This window comes from Sylvia atricapilla, chromosome 6, assembly GCF_009819655.1.
Source record: "Sylvia atricapilla isolate bSylAtr1 chromosome 6, bSylAtr1.pri, whole genome shotgun sequence".
Taxonomy (NCBI): Eukaryota; Metazoa; Chordata; class Aves; order Passeriformes; family Sylviidae; genus Sylvia; species Sylvia atricapilla.
Genome location: NC_089145.1, coordinates 30,701,547 through 30,721,019, shown reverse-complemented (window position 1 = coordinate 30,721,019; position 19,473 = coordinate 30,701,547). Strand labels below are relative to the sequence as shown.

Here is a 19,473-nt window from a genome sequence, read left to right as displayed (position 1 = left end):
GATTTTTAAGAAAACAGAATGCAAGTAAAACTTGGGGTTTTCATTCTTTCTTTGTTTTTTTGTGTGTGTGTGTTTTGTTTTTTTTTAAACTTATTCTTTGCTAGGAAAGAAATTATAGCATTTATCTGAACCACACTGCCTTACTGAAAGCTATACTTTTGCACTGTGGGATACCAGAAGACAAGCTCAATCAAGTCTATGTCATTCTCTATGATGCTGTGGTAAGGCATTAGTTATTAACCTAACCTCTGTAATCATCACTGTAGGTTATTCTATTTTGTGGAGCTATTTCTGAAAATGATGAACAGCTCATTGCCAGCATAACCAGGAGTATACTCTTGATACATAAAAAGGCTGGTTATCTTTGAGCTGTAAACATAGATGAATTGCTTTTTTGTTACTTCTGGATTGGGATGGTTTAAGATGATTCTTGAATGTGTATTTATGAGGGAATTACTCACCTGTATAATCAAGAATTGACAGGCCAGTCTATAAAAACGTTAAAAATTAAATTTAAAATGTATTGTAGTATCAGTTAGGTATTTTCTACTTTATAAGCACAGAATATAGGTGAAATTAATCTGAATATTTACAGTAATGCATTAAACACAAACAAATGCTGTTCTAATCTGTTTTTCTTGTAGACTGAAAAGCTAACTAAAAGAGAAGTAGAAGCCAAGTTCTGTAATCTTTCTCTCACATCAGCTAGTGTAAGTGATCTTAATTGAGTGTTAATTTTCCTGTAGTTTGCCATAAGTCAGTAATACTTTATTTTCTTTGTAATAACCAGAGTAAGAAAAATAACCTGTTACATGTGCTGCTCAGAATAGGTCAGTCTCTTTTCAAGTTGTCTGACTTTGTACTCTGTTCTCTCTGGAAGTTACTACTGCAGCTTGTTCTTTAAACGTGTTTTGTAGGCTGCGGAAACTAATAAAGGGTAAATGGAATACTGTAGAGAGGTATTTAATAAGGAAAACTGAGAGAAACTTAAAAAAAAAAACCTTCTCTGTAAATGCTGAATGTGTTGAATAGAGTTGAAGTTAACTTCTGGATAGTCTGAGACTTGTGTCTGTCTATTCTTTTCTTCAACTCCCCTAGATAAAAACAACCAGCTAAACAAAACAAAAAAGGCAGATGTTTTATTCCTACAAATATGAAGTCAGATATTTTTCTTTTTTTTCAGATGTGACCTATCCTTAATGTTTTCTGTGTTGCTATGTATGCTTATAATTTTTTTTGTTTTTAGCTTTCTCGACTCTATAAATTCATTGAGCAGAAGGGAGAAGCAAGTAATGTATTTCCATTTCTAAACACAATGATAAAACAAAAGCCAAGTGTCACTCAGCTGTTGAAGCATGGCATGAAGGATTTAGAGGAAATCATTGGTCTATTAAAGCAACTGGGAATAAAACTTCAGGTTTGTAAAATGCTCTGCTAATAAATTAATGGAATTACAGGCTGCTGGGCCTTGTAATATGCCAGGAAATAAAGATACTTTACAATTTAATTTACTTTACAAGAAAAGCACATGCAAGTGTCTTTTGATCACACGTAATAGTACTGGTATTGATATTTCTTCTTTTTTTTTTTTTTTTTCCATTTTTTTAATTGAAGATGCATTTTAAAAATAAGACCTCTCCCAGTCAGGAGTGTCTGGCCTAACTTGTCTTTTGACACTCAGACTTTTTTTCTTTTCCCAGCAAAGACTGAAGGCATTACTTAGAGCATAAAAGAGGGGTTTTAATAAATTTTGAAACAAACTCTAATATTTTAAAAATAGAGAAATCTAATGACTACTAAAGGTCTCCACCTTCCTTGAAGCTTGCTGTTTGGGTTTTGTGTTACAGGTTTCTTGGGAAGCTTAAATGTAAGATTTAAGCACCATTTCCTTATTTTTCACTGTATTTTAAATTTTTGGAGATAAGGAATGTTTCCATATGTCTTCCTTATGTGAAAACAGTGTTTTGAATCCATGCTGCTAACAGGAAATTAATTATATATGTGCATATATCCATTCTTATTTTACAGATCTCTATAAATCTGGGACTAGTTTACAAAATACAGCAGCACAATGGTATTATCTTTCAGTTTATAGCGTACATCAAAAGAAGACAAAGAACTGTGCCTGAAATTCTTGCTGCAGGAGGCAGATATGATCATCTGGTATGTGCTCATTTCTTCTAGTAAATTTGGATTTTTTTTTTAACCCATGAAAAAAGTGACATTTTGCCAAGATAACTGTCTGGTCTTCCATTCTGTTTTTTTCTTGTTTTGAGATTCCACAGTTCAGAGGGCCACAGACAGTAGGACCAGTACCTTCAGCTGTTGGAGTCAGCATAGCTATAGATAAAATAACTGCTGCTGTTTCCAGTGTGGAAGATTCTGTAAGTCTCTTTTTTGGGAAGTGGGGAATTTTACTTCTGACAGTTCAGTGAGCTAATTGTAGCTAGAGATGGACAAAAAATAAGATGTTCAGATGTGTTCCAAAGTAATACCATACTGAAATAGAAGGCAGACATCAAGAGGACCTGTTTTCTTTTGTGTTTCTCTACATAGATTTATTTATTAAATGAGAATTACGGGAAGACAAGATCTTCAGGCTTACACCATTTTATTTTCAATTTAAAGAGGATATTTTTCTTAGCCTTTATGTTCTTTCAGATGGAAGAGTACAACTGTAGGTACTTAGTGTTATTTTTCCCCTACTATTTCTCCCTTTATCAAAGTATAGAAGATAGAGATGAAAAGAAACTTTTAAGAATCTTGACTACTTTGTACAGCGTCACACATATTCACTTGGTTGTGAAATGAGTATTTTATTATCTTTTCTCTATAAGAATAAATTAACATTGCCAAGGAGAGTGGGAAGGAAAGAACAGAGTAGGCAGGGATACTTGGCAAGCTGAGGCTGTGGAGGTGCTTTGCATTGAAGATTAAGCTTCAGTGACTTTCAGACAGACTTGGGTGGATTGTGGCTCTCAAAAGAGGTGGATCTCTAACTCATTTTTTTGGTTTTTAGCTTGATGCATTTTAACAAATGTTGGACTATTTTTCCATCTTTGTTACTTTAACTGCCTTATGAAGAAGGAAAGGTGGTCTTGTGACTAATACTGTCTCCTTGATTTTACTTTCTGTAGGTTTCTGTCAGCTCATGTGACCTGCTGGTTGTAAGTGTTGGTCAGATGTCAATGGGTAGAGCTATCAACATTGTTCAGAAATTCTGGACTGCAGGAATTCCAGCTGAAATAATGTATGACTGGTCCCAGGTAGAATTTTTATCTCCATGTGTTACCTGTATTATTTTTCTCCAAGATTAGCGCAGACTGAAACCATACTTTTTTGTACTTTTTTGGTTGTTGTTTGTTTTTTTTTTTTTTTTTCCTGTTTTTATGGAGGTAGAGACTGATAATACTGAGCATGTGGGATGCTATTCAGATACAAAAGTGTCAAGAAAGTCTCACTGGCCTTGCAGCATTCTTCCAGAGTATTTTAAAGTGTGAAGAAGGATCTATCCTGTTAATAAATTCAATACCTTATAGGGGGTACATCAAGAAAGGAACAGTAGCATCAACTTCTAAATAACCAGATGGCCTAAGACACTCAGGTACAGAGGGAATATTGACATTATTCTACTGTTAGAAATACAGTTTAGCAAACTGAGCTACTAGATGTGTCCCCATGTAGTCCTTGAAAAGATGTGTAGTAGAAGGAGAAGAGAGAGTGGCAAGCTGAGTTGTGCCGTTTTAGTCCAACTAAAGCAAACAGAGCTGTAGCGAGCACTGCTTCTCTGCAATGTAGTGAGCTACATGGCAACACTGAAGTCCCTTCCAGAGGTGGCAGCACTTACGTAAGGATTATGAGTCTGCTTCACCTTCAGGTGTCCCAGTTCGTGATTGACAAGAGAAACTCTGCAGTTGCCCCTTCTACATTATGTGCTGCAGGGAAGGAAGCTCTGAGTTCATTCAGTTCATTGTCTGACTTTTTTGTAATTTTTTGCCATAACATTTCCAAAAGTTTCAATTCTTGGGACTGAAAAAAATCCAGATTATAAACTTTTCCTGTGATCACCTAGGCTGGAGGTGGGGTTTTGGGGTTGTTCGTTTGTTTGGTTCATAAGGAATGATTTGAGTAGTTCTTGCCTCTAATGCTGTCCTGCAGTCTAGTACTGAGTAAGTCAGCATAGCCTTGGTTTTGCAGGAACCCAGCTGGAGTCAGCTTTTGTGGCAGACCTCCAGCCATGCAGGACTGAAAGCTGCAGGCAGCAGGGTGGTGACTGCTTGATGTTACATTGCACATTTTTACAGTCACTTGGACTCTGCACTTGTAGCTATAGCTTAGCCCTTCTATGTGGGAACTTGAGCTGCAGAACCTAGGCATTCTCTCTGCCTAAGTGTATACATCAATTCCAGTTTTAGCAAGCTTTGGGTGGATAAATCTATGCATAATGAAGTTTTTATCTGCTCAAGTTGTTAATAAAGCTTTTCTCTCTCTGAAGCCATGTTACTGTTGCATATCAAGTTACTCTAATTACAGACAGGAGACTGATTATTTAATTGGTCATTTTATAATCTGTCAAATTAATTTCTCATTCACCTTCTTTTGTTCACTCTTTAGTCCCAAGAAGAACTGCAGGAATACTGCAGATGCTCTGGGATTACCTATGTGGCTCTGGTGTCAGAGAAAGAAGGAAGTCATGTGAAGGTAAGCATGGGACCAGAGGACGCTTTATGGTGTTTCAGATTTGTACTATGTTGTTCTACGCTTTTTTTTTTAAGGTCATTATTAATACGATATAAATTATACTTAAGTGGAGTTGAAATAAATACAGTTTTGGTTGTTCAGTTGTAGAAATGTTATTCTGAAGAATTTCAACACTGTAAACATTTTTTATCTCTGCATTACACTCTTATTCACAGACCTCCTTCCCTCTAGGAAAGTCCAAAAACTAGTGCAAACACTGCTTGACAGTGCCATCAATGGTTTAACATGGAAAAAGGTTTCTCTTGTCTCTGATTTCACTAAATCTACAAAATTAATTGACTTGGCGATCTTCGCAGTTGACACCTTTTTATGTTACAAAATAAATACAACTAAAATGTAAATCTAAGAAAATTGGTGTCGTTCCAACAGACAGTCAGAACCACACTCTTCACCTCTGTAAACTCAGATTAGGATGCAAAGACTGCACTGTGTCACAACATGAATGTACTCTGTACTTCTTCAGTACTCTGCAGTTATGGTTCTGGTACCTTTGGTTCTTTGAAGTTAAAAGTTTTAAAATACTCTGGATCATTAGAGAAAAGATCATTATTTTTTGAGTAAAGATTTATTGTTGGAAAAAAAATACTAACCATTTGAAAGCATATGGCAAGGACAGCCAATGTGCCTTACTAAAATCTTTCTCACTTCTTATTTTCTCTTGTTACTGTAACAGCAGTCATCACAAGAATAAATAAATCTTGATGATGACAATGTGATATTTCGAAGGCCTCCACAAGTCTATTATAGAGTGTTCTTTTAAATACAGCTTTATTGAAGCAAAACCAAGAAAGGATATGTTAATGAGGTGAATGGTGTTGTTACTGATTAAGCACTTGCAATAAAGATGGTGCAGATTCCTAAGTTTTGCATGTTTGAGTGAACTCCTGCAAATTGAAAGGCAAGCCTTATTCTAATATAATTGCTTAACTAAAAATATTAGTAATAATGGTATTTACAGTTATAAACCATTCTGTTCAGAACTTAATTAACACATATTAAAAGCAGGGAGTCAAGCTAGTTTATGCTTTGGGAATGCAGAATAAATTAGTAGTTGGCTGAAAAAAAAACTAATCAAAGATTTAATTGGCAGTGATTGATAATGGTAGTAGCTTCCTACCTTGGACTTTTTCACCTTTAATGGGTGAAGCAGTTTGGTTTTGATTGAGTTTGATAAGTTCATTTGTATGCCATTTTAAGAATCAACAATGTTAAGAATCATTGAACTACATCACAGGTGAAATCCTTTGAGAAAGACAGGCAGACAGAGAAAAGGATTTTAGAATCTGACTTAGTAGATCACCTGATCCAGAAACTGAAAATGAAAATCGGTGACGAAAGATGTAGTAGGTAAGTAGCATAACATGTCAATAATGTGAATAGTCAAAATCTGACGTGAATATGTTTGCTAATGCTCAGTTAAACCTTAATTTTATTTGGTAAAGAAATTGCTGAATTTCTTTTGATGGGAAAAGAAAGCAAAAGGCATTATTATAGAATTGTATTGACATTAATAAAGAAACTGATTTCCCTAGCTGCTGCTACACTCACAGATCCATAGTGTGTCATAAATTACAAGGCCACACAATTATCTCAAAGCTGCTAGCACAACAGTATTGTTTGGCTGCCTGCCTGCAAGTCCCTGTTACTGAGTAGAAGTCCATTACATTTGTGTACTGTGTAATCAAAGAATCCCTTTCATTCTGAGGGCAGTATTGGTATGGTGAAATGAAGGTTTAACAGTTGCACTTCTGTATGCTCTGGTGGCAAAAGTAAAAGTAACATCTGGCAAAGACTTGAGGTCATAGGAAAACCCCTTCAGCCTGTCTTCATTGAAATTACTATTTATTGTCACCAGTGGAAGTTAGTACAGAAATGACAGGAGAGGCTAGTCATTCCTGTGTGCTCAAGAGTACACATATTTATACGTGTGTACTGGCAGCAGGAAGAGACATGCATTAGTCACACAAAGTAGAATTCAGAAACTTAACAGATCTGCCATCCAGTTTTTTCTGACTAGGCTTAACAATAAAGGAAATCATTAAGCTTGGAATTGCTGAAATCAAGCACTAGTTTATGCATTTGATGTCTCCTGCTACCTACCTCTTGTTCTTTTTCTGGCCTCAGCCAGTCTTAGTATTTAATTTTGCAACTAACCTGATTTTCAGGTGCTTTGTGACAGCTCTACTGAAAGCTGTGAAAGAAAATCATTCTTTCAAAAAGTTACCTTATTTCTAAATCCTGAAAACAGAATAGAAAAACCCTTGCATGGCACCACTAAACAGAGAAATGCAATAGCTGATTGATTGTAATAGTGCTGGCAAACTTCTCTTTTAATGAATTCCTGAATGTGGAAAGTAAAAGTATCCAAATGAATTATTGAAGACTTCTTTGAATACGTGTGCCCTTCAGTATAAATACTGCTTTTATACTTTAGTATTATGTCACAAACCTGTGAGAAACGGATTAAATAATTCAGAGAGAATACTGTAACAATATATTTTGATATTAGGATATAAATCACTCATGATAGGATATTTTTTGTATCCATAGGGAGCATTGCTTCTAGACCTGATTTTCAATGTAATTTTGTATGGTTTCCTGTCAATTCCTGAGTAGAATTGATTAATGAATAATAAATGTGTGCTAGAGAGTATCTGTAAACTTCTTTATCTGTTGGAACTAAGTTTAAGTATCTGTGATAATCTGAAACTATTGTCTTGTTACAGTATTTAACTAAAAATCTGTTTCCTTAACTGTCTTTGTTTATTTTTAGAGAAACCACAGATAATCTTTCAATACCAAATCAAAAAGGATCATTTACTAATATTTCAGGTATTTAATATCTAGTTACAGAACATACAAACTGTTCTTCTTTCTGCTCAAAAACGATTTTGTAGGAAAATACAACCAAAGGCAAAGTAAGAAAATGTTTTATAGCAGAGCTCTGGTTAGAGGCATTGCCTCTTAATGGCAGATATTGTTCCAAGTGATTTAAAACTGAATTTTGCTCTTTTGAACTTGCTGAGCAAAGTGCTCAGACCAGTGGACAGAATATTCTCCATACAAGCGTTCATTGATGCAGTAATTCCAGGCTGGGAAAGCAAAAAATCACAAACTCTTCCTAGCTGAGGAGAAATTTAAATGTCATCTTGATAAAAAAATAACTTGACCGTGATTGTTGGAGTATTGAGGCATGTTTACCTTGACTTACCAAAAAAATTGCATTTTTTACAAATGAAAATGCCTTTACATTTCTAGCTATGGATTTGCATTCCTTAATTTGATAATATAAGTTTGTATATAAAGAATAATACTAAGTGCTTACTCTGTGGGTAAAATTTGGCATTTTTGATACTTGTTTTGTGGTGATTTTTAAAGAAACAACTTCACACACACACTTTTGGATCACAGGAAGGGAGGCCTTGTTTAACTTTGAGGCGTTTGTGTGTTTGACTACCAGAAGTCGAGATTTGGATTTCTAAATAAGCCATTTCAAATTTTAATTATTGTTATTTGGTGAAACTGGGGTTTCTTCTTCATTTTGTCAGTGATTCTGCTATGAGATCAAGCATTAAGTAGTTGCCTCATTCTTGTAATGGCTTTTGTTTGTTTGATATTAGGTGCACTGCATTCCTTTATAAAATTATGCAAGTCATTTGAAACCTTTTCTTAGTTTCAGGGAACAGTGATGTAAAATACCAAATTTCTTAGTCTTAACAACCAGTCCTTCAAAGTCATAAGTGAGTGTTTGAGAATTTATGTGCATGTCTCATTATCCTGTCAGATTTTGGAGGTTTTCAGCAACTTTTTAATCCTTGTGCTACACTGATTTTATCTTATTAATATTTGTGGATTTTCTGTTTCTTGATACTTGTTTTATAAAGAAATACTATAAACTAAAATGGTGTGTTTGCATTTTAGGTGGGTTTGAATCACATGGAAGTCTTGTAGTGCCCAACGTTAGTGTTATAGCTCCTGAAAAATTATCTGCCAGTGCCAGGCGCCGTCAAGAAATTCAGGTACACACACATCAAATAAGTCTTCAGAAGAGATCCTTAGAAATTAAGGAATGGTAGAATTCATACTTCCCGTTATCACCTAACTTAAACAAATTCCTGTTTGTTCTTTATTCATAAAATAAGACTAGGAACACCACAAATGGTTGAAGGCAAAGAACACCCTTTTTAACAGTTTGGATGTTAAGGATTATCATGACATTACGCCTCAGCTGTCATTGTGCATATGTATTAGAAATCTTACTTTTCTAGGAACTATGGTTCTGGAACTGCCCTTTCCCTTTTTTTCCTCCCTGAAGGCTGGAGTGTGTCAATGATTGGTGTGGTTTAACCCCAGCCAGCAGCCAAGCCCCACACAGCCACCTGTTCACTCCCCCACCAGTGGGATCAGGGAGAGAATCAGAAGGGTAAAAGCCAGAAAACCCCTGGACTGAGACAGACAGTTTAATAGGGAAAGCAAAACAAGGAATGAATTCACCACTTCCCAGGGGCAGGCAGGTGTTCAGCCATCTGAGAACAGGCCCCATCATCTGTAATGGTCAATGGGAAGACAAACACCATCACTTCAAATGTATGCCCTTCTTCCCCCAGCTTAACATACTGAGCATGATGTCACATGTCCCTTTGGTCAGCTGGGGTCACCTGTCCTGGCTGTGTCACCTCCCAGTGTCCCATGCACCCCCAACTTCCTCACCAGCATGGCCTTAGGAAAGGCAGAAAAGGCCTTGGCTCTGTATGTTATCAAACAAGTTATATTTTTTTTAGGTAGTCTCTGCAGCAGTTGGGGAAGATGTTGGAAAATTCTTCCAACTTCAGTACAATAGTGTTTGATCCCTACATCTGTAGCTAATAGTCTTGTACCAGCTATTGCTTCCTTAATTAATCAGTGATTTAATTGCTCAGCAATAGCAAAAACATCTGTTATCAAGCCTGTGTTCAGCAAAAATCCAAAACAGTACCATACCAGCCATTGTGAAGAAAGAGCTAACTCTACCCCAGACAAAACCAGCACAAAGGTGTGAGTTTATCATACTTTTAATTTGTAGTATGTTTGTAAAAGATACTTTATTTCATTGTGTTGCCTCAAACTAAAGGCCTAAGAAAAAACTGCAGATTAAAAAAAAAAACCACAAGAACCCCAAACAAAAACAGTAATAAAAAGCCCTTACAATCCTGCCTAAAACATGATACTGTAGTAATATAGAAAACATTGAGTGATGCTATAAAACAAATGTCTGAGTTTTCTTGTTTAGCATTATTAGCGTCAAGATATTTAGAGTACATGGTAAAACAGAACTGTAATCTTATCCCCTTTTCAGTTCAAACTTGGATGTGCAAAAAAAAATCTCCCCAATTAACAGTTCCTCAGAACCCAAATAAAGAAGTGGATGTTACTCCCTGAGCTAAACAAACTTACTATTTTCTGGTTTTGAATATGTAAAAGCAATTTTTCCAAAGTACAAAAGACAACATAATGCAAGGCTGCAACTGCATTTGTAAACTGCTGCCTTTACAGGACCACTGGCTTGCTCTGAACAAAAGTGGTATAAGGCATGACCCATATTTTGGTTTGGCCTTCAAAAGCCATCCTCCTTTAGCTGGAGGTGATTCACTGCATCCAGTCACAGGTTCTTATATTCCTTAGAAAGTCATCTAACACCCAGAAACCAAGGGCAGTCTTTACTAGTTATGCAAGCATCCACATTGTTCTGTCTGGAGCACCGTGCCAGAATTATCAGGTGTGTACCATTGCTTCAAGAGTGTCTCAGCCCCAGTCTCCTTCCTCTCTGCTCATCAAGGATTACTGTGAATTTTTTACAGAAAATTATACTAAACATTTGTTTAATATGATGGAGTTTTACATCCTGTTAAAGCAGCCTCTTTTGTTCTCATCTATGCAATACGGAATCAGTGTTCCCAACATGTCACACAAGCAGTGTATTTTACTTTCACCTATCTTTTGTTCCCAGGTGCAAACAAGACTTCAGACATTCATTTCTAGCCTGCAACAGAAAACAAGTGAGATTGAGATTTTAGCAGTAAGTATTTGGCAGAAACCTGAATTCCAAATCCTTAATTGCAGTGGATGATGCCATTCCTATCTGGAAAAAACTACTGCCAATTGCCTCACTTGAGTGATATCCAAATGCATCAAACTTCTGGTTAAATAAGACCCCTGTCTGTTTCTCTGCTCCTTGAAAAGTATCTCAAATTGTGTGTATGCAAGTTGCACAGAATAAAATTTAACAAGCATTTAGTTGTAAGCTCTTAAGCTGTAATTACACCAACTAATGTGGTAGATGTAATAACTTGATCCTGCTAGATTTGCACTTCCATTTAAGCCAACATAGCTCTTGTTTGTAATATAGCTTTTAGACTTCACTGACCATGTCATAAAGGACTTTAAAATGGTGTATGCTTTTCAGGAAACGTAACTGCCTGTTTGCCTGCACCTATGTGCACGTTTCCATAATGGAATCTTCATGAATAGTTAAAAAGGCTTTAATCATTTTAAACTAAGTTCCCAGATTTAGCAGCATGAATGCTTCTCTGGAAATTAGGAAGTCTGACTCCCTTCAGTATAACTCATCTGTAGTTGGCAAACTGGTAACAGTGAACTGTTAAGTATTGATTTCTTGGTATTTTTGCAGGTTGATCTGCCAAAAGCAACTGTGATACACTTCTTGTCATTAGAGGTAAGCAATTAAGTATTGTTGTTAGAACTGTAACTGAACACAATAGATAGTAAGTTCTGTTCTAAAAGAAGTGTAAAACTCCCTCATTCTAGATTTCTTTCAAGTTTAAAACTTAAAAGGATTTTTTTTACCCACGGAGGTTGGCTAAGAAAAAACTTCCTGTCAAATGTCCAGGTTACACAAGACAACATTAAGAAGTCCTTATCCCGAGCTCTGAGGTTTTTTCCCCAAGAATAGTTATGTAAAATTAAATCTTAACTGCTCTTTTTCAGAAACCAATAAGCATTAATAGCAGTTTCAACAAACGTATTCCTTGAATTCCTTGAAGCTCTTAATGAAGGAGAACACAAAATGCAGAGACAATTGTTACAAGTACAGTTGCTGAAACATCCCTTAGTGAAGCCAAGATATAAAGGGGGTGTATATTATATCGACACCTTTAACAACTGAGGAACTGGTCAGTGGTGCATGAAAGATGACAACACCAAAGAAAAAGCTTTCTTCTTTTCTCCAGTGACAGCACTAGCTTAAGAGAAAGATGGATGCCTCTCCACCCCCTAAAAAAAAAAACATACATAAACCCAAACTCAAGAATGGCATCCTACTGGAAGTGCATTTAGTACTTTCCTACCTTTTACCTGCTGCTCTGAAGCTGTGCTTGTCTGGTAATCAAAACCCAGTGAAACATTTCAAGACATTTTCAAAATACTTAGCTCATCCAGTCTGAATCAATGATGAAGGTAGTTTGTCATCTTTTACTTTAACCAAAAAAAAAAAAAAAAAAAAAAAAAAAATGTGCACACTTGCATCATTCACTTTTGATCACCATTACATCATAGTTACTGTATTCTGTCCAGGCCTGCCAAGCTGACACAGCCTTTTTCATTGCTTATGTTTTTTTAGCACTGAAATGTGTTAAGAAACAGATCACTAACTTGACTTTTTTTTAAGTAAGTTGAAGTTGTTGTTGACATTCATCATGTTTGAAAGCTGTTTAATTAAAGAGCATTGACATTATATAGTATTCAGAAGGCTGCATCCTACTGAGAGAAGTATTTCCTTCACAAAAGAGTATAAGACCAGCATAGTTCCTTGTCAATTTTTTTTCTTAGTTTGATGGAGATAGACAAGCCTTTGATGCCACTGTGAGACAACTGATGTCACGATGGCCCAAGCAGAGATCTTCATATTTACAAGCAATTTGTGATGAAATTTACAGTCTCAAAATGGAAAAGAGGTAAATTTGTTAAGCTCTTATGGGTACATAAAGTGCCTCAATTTTTTCTGTATTCAAACTAGAAGATGCTCCTGTCTTTCACTTTTCTCTCACCCTGAGGCAAAAAGAAACTAAGGAAATGTGTGTAGTTCCTTCAAAACAGGACTGGTCACTAACACTCACTAATAAAATGTAAATTCTTGGCCATGTAAATTCTTCATTTTTGTAAGTCTTTTCAAGAAGCTCTAGAATGTATTGCCACTTTGATCTCACTTGCTGCTGTGTTAATAAAAATGAATAGCAGACAACTGTGTACAGTCAGGTATCCTGCTGTACATAGACTTCTATATATGTAAATTTACATATATAATATACCTATCTATACTGCTACATGAAAGCCCTCTTTTCTGATGAGAGGAACTCAGCTTGCTCTTTATAACTCACTTAGCACATTTAATTGCTCCTGCTTTGAAATAATATGCTGGCAGTCAGGCACAAGTGGGAGAGTGCCCAGTTTAGTGAAAATGCGATGGATGCTCTCCCAACATGTACAGTAAAGCCCATTTCTCTCTTGTAAGCATAAAAACGTTTATGTTCAACTCACAGTCTCCCTGTTGGATTCTGGCAAGGCTGATACAGATAGTCTGGACACAACCAGCATGTCCAATTTTAAACATCAAATTGTCAAACACTGTATGTACTGGTCCACTTGAGACCTGGGTATTTATGCCTAATTATGGGTTTCATTTCAGTTTCATTTTTTTAAAATCTTTGTTCCACTTGAAGGTACTACTTAACCTTTAAGTAAGACTAAAACTTTGGTTCCTTTTTCTTAGATGCACCAAAATTGCTTCAGGTTTGCTGTTTGCTACAGCAGCTACATAGCAAGTGAAGAATTTTTTTTTCTTCGTGGGGCTTACAAGGCTGTGAGCAACAGAACACAAATAATACTCCATACAGTGCTGGGTATGAATATAATACAGTCCTTGACTATCTTCCTATCCCATTTGGGGCCTGAGCACTACTTAGCCATAAGCCTTCAGATCACTAAAGTGAAAACTGAACAGGCAAGCTCAATTGAAAGAGGATGAGGGAAAAATTGAAGTCGCAGCCAAACAAACTAAAACTGACTGATTTTCTACTAACTCTTTGCTGCTATCTTACTGTGAGGATTTGTTACAGGAATTGCAGCACTCAAACTTGCAGTTTCAAAATTCTAAAATTCTTTTTTCCTTCCTTCTGCAGGGTTCCTGCACTTATCCTGTACAGCTACCGAGATGAATACAAGGTTTTGTTTTAGTACTTTATGCATCTTTTATGGGATGCTTCTACAAATGGACAACAGCGTTTTGGCAAAAGGGATTTCAAAAAGCTGTAATAATGCAAGACAGGCACTGAGTGCCTTTTTCTGTGTCCAGATTGCATTTCATGTATAATATTGTCCTGATTCAGGCTAGGACAGGGTTAATACTGCTGTAGCTAGGAGCAGGCGTGGGCAGGACCCAGAGGTTGATCTGTACCACCTCACACCATTGCTGGAGGTCTTCCAGGTCCCTTCCCAGTGGGCACAGCATGGCAGAGGGAGCAGTTGGGTGGTGGTGTTTCTGTGGACTCATTCACCTTTCCTGTACCCTCTGCCACTGGTATTGTTACTGTTTCCTTATCCCATTGCTGTTTCCAGCAAATTCTTACCTCAACCTGTGCTCTTTACCTTCTGTGCCGCCCAGTTCTCCCCTCCAGCCACCAGCAGGGGGAGGGGGTAATGGAGTGGCACATGGATTCAACTGGAGCACTAAACTAGAAAACGACATTCCAAAACCATGACAGATAGAAAACTAAATGCTCTCAAAATGTGCAAGTAACTGTTTTATAGGCAACTAAGGAGCAATTCTGACTATAGCCACAGATAAGTAGTATCATGTAGTTCTTACTCCTTGTGCTACACAAATCAGCTGTACAGATGTAAAACTATTTTTTTAAGAGTTTCAGAATGCCTTTTATGCAACAGTAGTAGTGCAACAAGCTGTCAGTTCTAGAATTATGAAATAATTACCTTTAACAAATTGTTTAAAACATTTTTGAATGTTTTAAAACGTTTTTATGTAATAAAAACTGCTGAGCCTTATTGAAATACCCATTACAAGCCTTTTGTGTGTCATTTTTGGTTGGGTTTTTTAACCTATTATTTTAATTTAAGTATAAAATATGGTAGATTTCAGGCTGAGAGTTTTTACAAGCCTGACTTGCCTGTGCTTATCCTGTCTGTACTTCTGCATTTATATCAAGCAGCAGCTTCTGCAAGATGAAGATCTGATAAAACACTCGTTTCAGATTTGCAGAACCTAAATCAAAGACTTCAGAGAGAAACAGTAACCTGCCTGTGCTTGAGGCATAACCAAAGTTTTGAACTAACTTTCTTTACCCAAGTTGTCAGATTATGTTTGAAGTTAAAGTCCTAGTAATGACGGAAGTATTCTTAAAGCTAAACTGTAACACAACCCCATCAAGAAGAATGAAGCTGAGAAACTATGATTAACAGCAGCAGCAAACACAGTTAACTATATATTATATTTCACATCAAAACAGTGGCTGAATATGCAGAAATGTTAAGGTGTTCTGAAAATACACTGGTGTTTACCCTCCCTCCCCCATTGGTACCTGTTTTTTAAGTAACTTACGCCTCTTCCTTTATCTAACTCAAATGACTGCCAGCTGCAGGCTCATTACATTAGTAAATACCTACTTTTTCTACCCTTTCTTCTAGTAAAGAAAGTGAAGTTAAAACATGCAGAGGTAACTTGCAAGACAGACCAAAAAAAAATGAGAAGCGTGAAGGTTCTAATAGCAATGCCTAAAGCAGAAGCATTAGACAATCCTAAAGGCAGAGGTAACTGTGCCATTTCCAGCAATTCACCAAGACAAGTCAATCAGTCATTACATCCAATCCATTTCTCATTATGTTTAATAGGAGCAATTACATATTTACTTTTTACATCTGCTCATATGAAGGAAAGAAAATTCATATCCCTGAATATACTTAAGGATGATGTTTAAAAAAAAAAAAGTTCAGGTGACATGAGCCTTTTTAAGCCATGCCTGAAGGGAAGATGATGCAGAGTCCTACCCTCCCCCCACCCTGAGCCCAGGTCAAAACAGCTGGAGGCTCTGAGTGAAGAGTGAAGGCTCTGCAAGAACTCGAGCACTGTGCTGGCTGTCTTCTTGGGGATGTCTGCACTGTGTCATGAGACATGGCTCTCAGACTAAGACAGAAACAGGAAAGCAGCTGTTCCTGGTAATACATTGGCACCTGCTTTCCCTAGAACTACTGAGGCTCATCTGTAAAAGTGGGCACGTGTCACTGAGGCTCCAGAGTCTTGTTTTGCTTCTGGCACAGTGCATTTCTCTTCACCCTGGCTACCCCCCAGACAGGTTTTACACCACAGAGTATGAACAGCAGCAGGGTAAGTACAAACTAGCCGAGTGTAAAGCTATTTCAGTATAATGCTGTACACACTCCTGCCATACAACAACCCAAAGAAAGCACTTCTGCTCTCAGCTTAATCAAGAGTGCTGATCACATCCCAGTATCCTGCTGGAAGGAAAGCCAAGCACAAGTGGTAACTCAAAAAGAAATGGACTTTGCTTTGAGCAAGGGTCAAGTCTATTATAGTGATGGTAGCACACTGTCCCATCACTGTGTTGCTTTACTCTTCTTGGCCTTGCTTTTCTTGTCTTTCTTCTTCAAGCCATCCATGTTAGCTCTTAGCAAATTTGAGTATGCCTGAAAAAAAACAATTAGAACCATTTAAAAGAACTCCAAATACTTAAATGACAATATGCAGGAGGTAACATTTTATGTATTACTAATAGCCAATTATCTGCCTTTTCTCAGAGAATCATGCTCTTATACCCCACACCAGGAAAATAGTGTTTCTAAACCAATGTACAAGGTCAGATAAAATAAAACAGGATTTTTCTAAACAGATTAAGATAAATGGGTAGTCTTAAGTTAGTTTCTGTGGCAGTTCAGCTCAGAATCAACCTGTTCACACCTGTCCAGTGCTTCCAACAGACCACTTCTACTACTTACAGAAAACAGCAATAAAAGGCATAAACTTACCATCTGGAATTTATTTACTTCCTTTGAGCTCACCTACAAAAGTAATACTGAAGGTTAACCATGAAAACTCTGGATTCTATTACAGATTCAAGTATCAGTACATGTTTACCCACCAGTTACCATCTGGTCTTTTTTAGCAGCAATTGGATCCACTTACCACATTCAGTGGTCAATGTGCTGTAGTGGTATGTCACAGCACTTCACTAATTTAGAAAACTGAAAACACTCCTTAATTAACAAAACCCTCTACAGGCCATTCATCCCTAAGTCACATGTTTACAAATGAGAATAATGTGAAAAAGCATTCAAAGAAAGGTTTGATTCACTTGTGGGGCCATAAAAATGCTGCAGCTCAGATTCTCAGCTATTTCTGGAGGTAACATTTTTCCTTGTGTCATATGACAGAGCAGAGCTAAAGTCAGCTAAAGCCTTTCCCAATCTCCCATTCAAAGTAAACACACGTCAGGTTTTCAATTTTCAGTTAACATTTTCTCATGTTTCACTTAAAATATGGAGCATTAAATAAAAAACACACAGAGCTACTGATCTTTCTAACTTCAAGTTGTCACTTACCACTGTGCTAATTTTCTTCTTTCCATCAGTTGCTCTTAGGAGACATTTATTGTCTGCTGGTTCAAAACTTTCTACGTGGCCTTTGCGTGGAACTGGTTTTGTTCGGCCATCATCTGTATTGAGAAAGAATTTTTATTTCACTAAAAATAACAGATGTCTTCTCATGTGAGATGTTAAAAACTGCTCATGAGCAGATCTGTAGAACACCTTGGAATTTCAGGCCAAATGAAGTAAAACTGCTGCCAAATTGCTCTTACTCTAGAACCCCAGAAGGATATGTTCTGTAAACTGTATCTGCCAGAAAAAAATAAGTAAATCCTCCCTACAACGTGCTGTATGCCTTGCCTGCTCAAGCAGCAGCATACTTTAAATGCTCATCCCTGCTGCCTCCTGCCTCGATACATGGCCTCTTCAGTAGTGTCAGCTAGCCAGGAACCAGAGGAACGTGAACACACAAAAACATCAGAACTCTCCTTTTACAGAAAACTAACCACTTTAACAATCAGAAAGTCCCAGTATTTCCTGCAGTTTGAAATTCAGTTTTACTAACAGTACTAGTACTAATTCTCAGTCCTATAATTAATAGTTGTAGGACTAACAGTAATAGTGGGGCCACCAGTGCTCCATAGGGTTTGTCCCTATGGCTGCTCGTCTTCAGATACCCTGGATTACAACAATCTTTTAAAATACCTGGTGACAAAGATCAGATTTATATGAACACCTCTTTAATTCAGTAACAGACTCAAAACTTACATTTTTTCAGCGTTATGAAAACGCTCCCGGAAGTCCTGCACTTCTGGAAGAGCCTGGTAAGCTCCGTCAGGAACTGCAAGAGAAAGAGACGCGTCCGTGGCTGGGAGCCATCACACGAGCTCCGAGCTCTTCCCCGGCCTGGCCCGGGCTCTCTCCCACGCGCGGAAGGCAGCACCGGGGAAAGGCGAACTCGGCTCAAGCTGCAGGACACCAAGTCCCAGCCGGGGGCGGCCCGGCCCGCGGTTCTGATTCCGAACACGGGCTCTGAGCCCCCCGGACCTCCCGCGGCCCCGGCGCTTATACCGCGCCGAGACAGAGCCCCCGGGAACCGCGACGCCCGCTCCCCTCCCCCGCAGTGGCTCCCACGCCGCCGGGGCTGACGCGGGCCCAGCGTCGCCGCGGAGTTTTGCGGGGCCCTCCTCTCTCCCCCTTTCCGTCGCTCCCTCCGTCTCCGTCCCGGCGGGCCGCAGCCCCGCACCTGCTCGCTCTCCAGCAGCACCATCCTGCTCCGCTCCGGAAGGGCCGCGTGCGCCTGCGCAGTGCGGGGCAGCGCCACGTCAGCGCCGCGGGATGGGCCGGGCTCGGGGCGGCCCCGCCCACTCCCGGGCCGGGCCCAGCGCGATTCCAGCGGCCCCGCCCGCCCCCGGGCCCGGCCCACCGCGATGCCAGCGGCCCCGCCCACTCCCGAGCCCGGCACAGCGCGATTCCAGCGGCCCCGCCCGCCCCCGAGCCCGGCACAGCGCGATGCCAGCGGCTCCGCCCGCCCCCGGGCCCGGCCCAGCGCGATGCCAGCGGCCCCGCCCGCTCCCGGGGTCTGGAAGCTGCGTTCGTAGTCCACGTGCTGCCGTGTCCACGTCCCGGCGCCGGGAGTCGTTCGCAGGCTTCACCTGGAATCGGCCCGTCGCCCCCAGTGAGGCCGGCCGTGAGGGCGGGATTTGAGACTAAACGAACCAACCCCCTGGAGAAAAACAGGGGGCTTTCCAAAAACAGCAGCAGGGAAAGGTGCGCCTGGCAGCGCCGGGAGAGCGCCTCACACCCCTGACACTTGGAGCTCCTGAGGGGTGGATTCTGTAACTGGAGTTTTCTGTCAGGCCCGTGGCAGTCGGGGCAGGAGCGCACAGAAGTAGCACGTGGCCTAGTGCCTTTTTGTGCTTATCACTAGGAAAACAGATGTAGTTTTCCTCCACGGACCTAACAAAAGTGGAAGATAATGCCTGATAGATTAAAAGGGAAAACTGCTCTCAGGCTGATAGGTGCTTGAGTCCCTGAGGAATTCATACTGTTCATTTATGGGCTCTGGTCTACGCTCTAGACAAAATGGAAATACTGTCTGGTGTT

The 19,473-nt window shown here is 39.0% G+C and overlaps 2 protein-coding genes and 1 long non-coding RNA gene across 4 annotated transcripts in view; 1 reads left to right on the top strand and 2 right to left on the bottom strand.

Annotated features, from left to right (window-relative positions):
• EIF2AK4 (eukaryotic translation initiation factor 2 alpha kinase 4) overlaps positions 1-14,826 on the top strand; it is a 37,737-nt gene extending 22,911 nt beyond the window's left edge. The window contains exons 26-39 of one of the 2 annotated variants that reach the window (XM_066321421.1): positions 105-221; positions 645-710; positions 1,247-1,417; positions 2,029-2,163; positions 2,277-2,384; positions 3,138-3,266; positions 4,615-4,701; positions 5,996-6,108; positions 7,535-7,593; positions 8,683-8,780; positions 10,748-10,816; positions 11,429-11,473; positions 12,586-12,710; positions 13,935-14,826. In XM_066321421.1, coding sequence (XP_066177518.1) covers positions 105-221; positions 645-710; positions 1,247-1,417; positions 2,029-2,163; positions 2,277-2,384; positions 3,138-3,266; positions 4,615-4,701; positions 5,996-6,108; positions 7,535-7,593; positions 8,683-8,780; positions 10,748-10,816; positions 11,429-11,473; positions 12,586-12,710; positions 13,935-13,989 — 1,377 coding nt within the window. In that variant the 3' untranslated portion in view covers positions 13,990-14,826. Of the gene's footprint in view, positions 1-104; positions 222-644; positions 711-1,246; positions 1,418-2,028; positions 2,164-2,276; positions 2,385-3,137; positions 3,267-4,614; positions 4,702-5,995; positions 6,109-7,534; positions 7,594-8,682; positions 8,781-10,747; positions 10,817-11,428; positions 11,474-12,585; positions 12,711-13,934 lie in introns of those variants that run through there. The other variant, XM_066321422.1, reaches the window with a different exon arrangement.
• LOC136362676 (uncharacterized) lies at positions 9,799-12,587 on the bottom strand. The gene is made up of 2 exons (XR_010743832.1): positions 12,105-12,587; positions 9,799-10,780 (listed from the first exon to the last, which is right to left on the bottom strand). It is a non-coding gene; the product is annotated as an uncharacterized lncRNA (long non-coding RNA).
• An 807-nt stretch (positions 14,827-15,633) lies between the features above and the next one.
• On the bottom strand, positions 15,634-18,747 carry SRP14 (signal recognition particle 14). Its single transcript, XM_066321425.1, has 5 exons — positions 18,614-18,747; positions 18,136-18,208; positions 17,383-17,495; positions 16,810-16,842; positions 15,634-16,470 (listed from the first exon to the last, which is right to left on the bottom strand). Exons 1-5 carry the CDS (start codon positions 18,635-18,637, stop codon positions 16,381-16,383), a joined length of 333 nt encoding a protein of 110 aa, XP_066177522.1. The 5' UTR covers positions 18,638-18,747; the 3' UTR covers positions 15,634-16,380.
• Between the last annotated feature and the right edge of the window lie 726 nt (positions 18,748-19,473).